General features: G+C 64.7%; 1 protein-coding gene across 1 annotated transcript in view; it reads right to left on the bottom strand.

Moving 5' to 3' along the window:
• Window positions 1-97: 97 nt before the first annotated feature.
• SBK1 (SH3 domain binding kinase 1) overlaps window positions 98-1,124 on the bottom strand; it is a 19,448-nt gene continuing 18,421 nt past the window's right edge. Inside the window, exon 5 of the mRNA XM_014308735.2 lies at window positions 98-514. Coding sequence (XP_014164210.1) covers window positions 98-514 — 417 coding nt within the window. The remainder of the gene's footprint in view (window positions 515-1,124) is intronic.

Raw genomic sequence — 1,124 nt, 5'->3', positions numbered from 1 at the left:
GCCCATCATCCCTGGCAGCTGGAACCGCAGACTGCAGCGGGTCCCCGCGGGAAGGACAGGCAGGGACGAGCCCGAGCTGCGTCCCCTCCGTGGGCAGTCAGCTGTCACCAGAAAGAGCATCGGGATGCCCCCGTGCCTGCTCTCCTGCTGCCGCATTCCCGCATTCCCGCATTCCCGCATTCCCGCATTCCCGCATTCCCGCATTCCCGCATTCCCGCCCGGGCGCCCGCCCGGTTCCGCCGGGGCACCGGGTGGCACATGAGTCACACTTCCTCCCCACGCCGTTCCAGCGCGGTGCCGCCGCTATTTTTGGAAGTTTTTGAAAGCGGATCAGCCCCGAGAAGCGCAGCTCGTGGATGCTCCCCAGGCCGGGCTGGCGTCCCCCTGTCCCCGAGCGGGGCTGGGGAAGCCCCGGCAGCCCGGACCCTGCGCTCCGCTCCCCGCTCGGGCTGCGTGGGAACTCCCTCCTCATCCCACGGCCCCTCCTGAGCCAGCAGCGAGCTGCGGCACCATCCTAGTGGCAAAATATTACCTTTTAAAGGGCTTGTTTGCGATTGGGGTGGGACTTCGTGCGATGCCAGCTTGGCGTTGATCGCTGGGCTCCCAACGAGCGAGCGGATCATTCCCGGTTATTTTTACTCCCAACCCCCAATGTTTTAGCTGGGGCTGCAGTGCCTCACAAAGTGTCTGTGAGGAAAACCGGGCACAATCCAGCTCCGGAATCGAGGGGTGGATGAAATCCGAGGCGGGATCAGCAGCTGAGTGTCACAGCCGGGCCTTCCTGGCCTTCCCAGCTCGGAAGGATCTGGTTTTACGGGATGCTGCGCCCACACCCACCCCATTCCACACCTGCCACCCCATCCCCTTCCCTCCGCTCCTCCAGGACCTGTCCAAACCGAGGATTATTTTCCTTTCAGGGCAGTGACTGTGCAGCTCATCCTTCCCTCGGGGACTGCCCAAGGTCAGCGGCCGCTCCCGGGCAGCAAAGCCGGAGGGGGCCGGGGAGGTTGTGGCCCTGCCGGCCAGGTGACACCTCTGCCGTGCAGGTGCTGCCTTGGCAAACTTCAGCTCCGCTTTTTGTGCCTGGAGCTTTTGCCTGGAGACAAGCAGCTCCTGCCCCGCGG

This window comes from Geospiza fortis, unplaced genomic scaffold (genome assembly GCF_000277835.1).
Source record: "Geospiza fortis unplaced genomic scaffold, GeoFor_1.0 scaffold114, whole genome shotgun sequence".
Lineage (NCBI taxonomy): Eukaryota > Metazoa > Chordata > Aves > Passeriformes > Thraupidae > Geospiza > Geospiza fortis.
The sequence above is the reverse complement of the archived record's forward strand: the minus strand, read 5'-3'. Positions and strand labels throughout refer to the sequence as shown.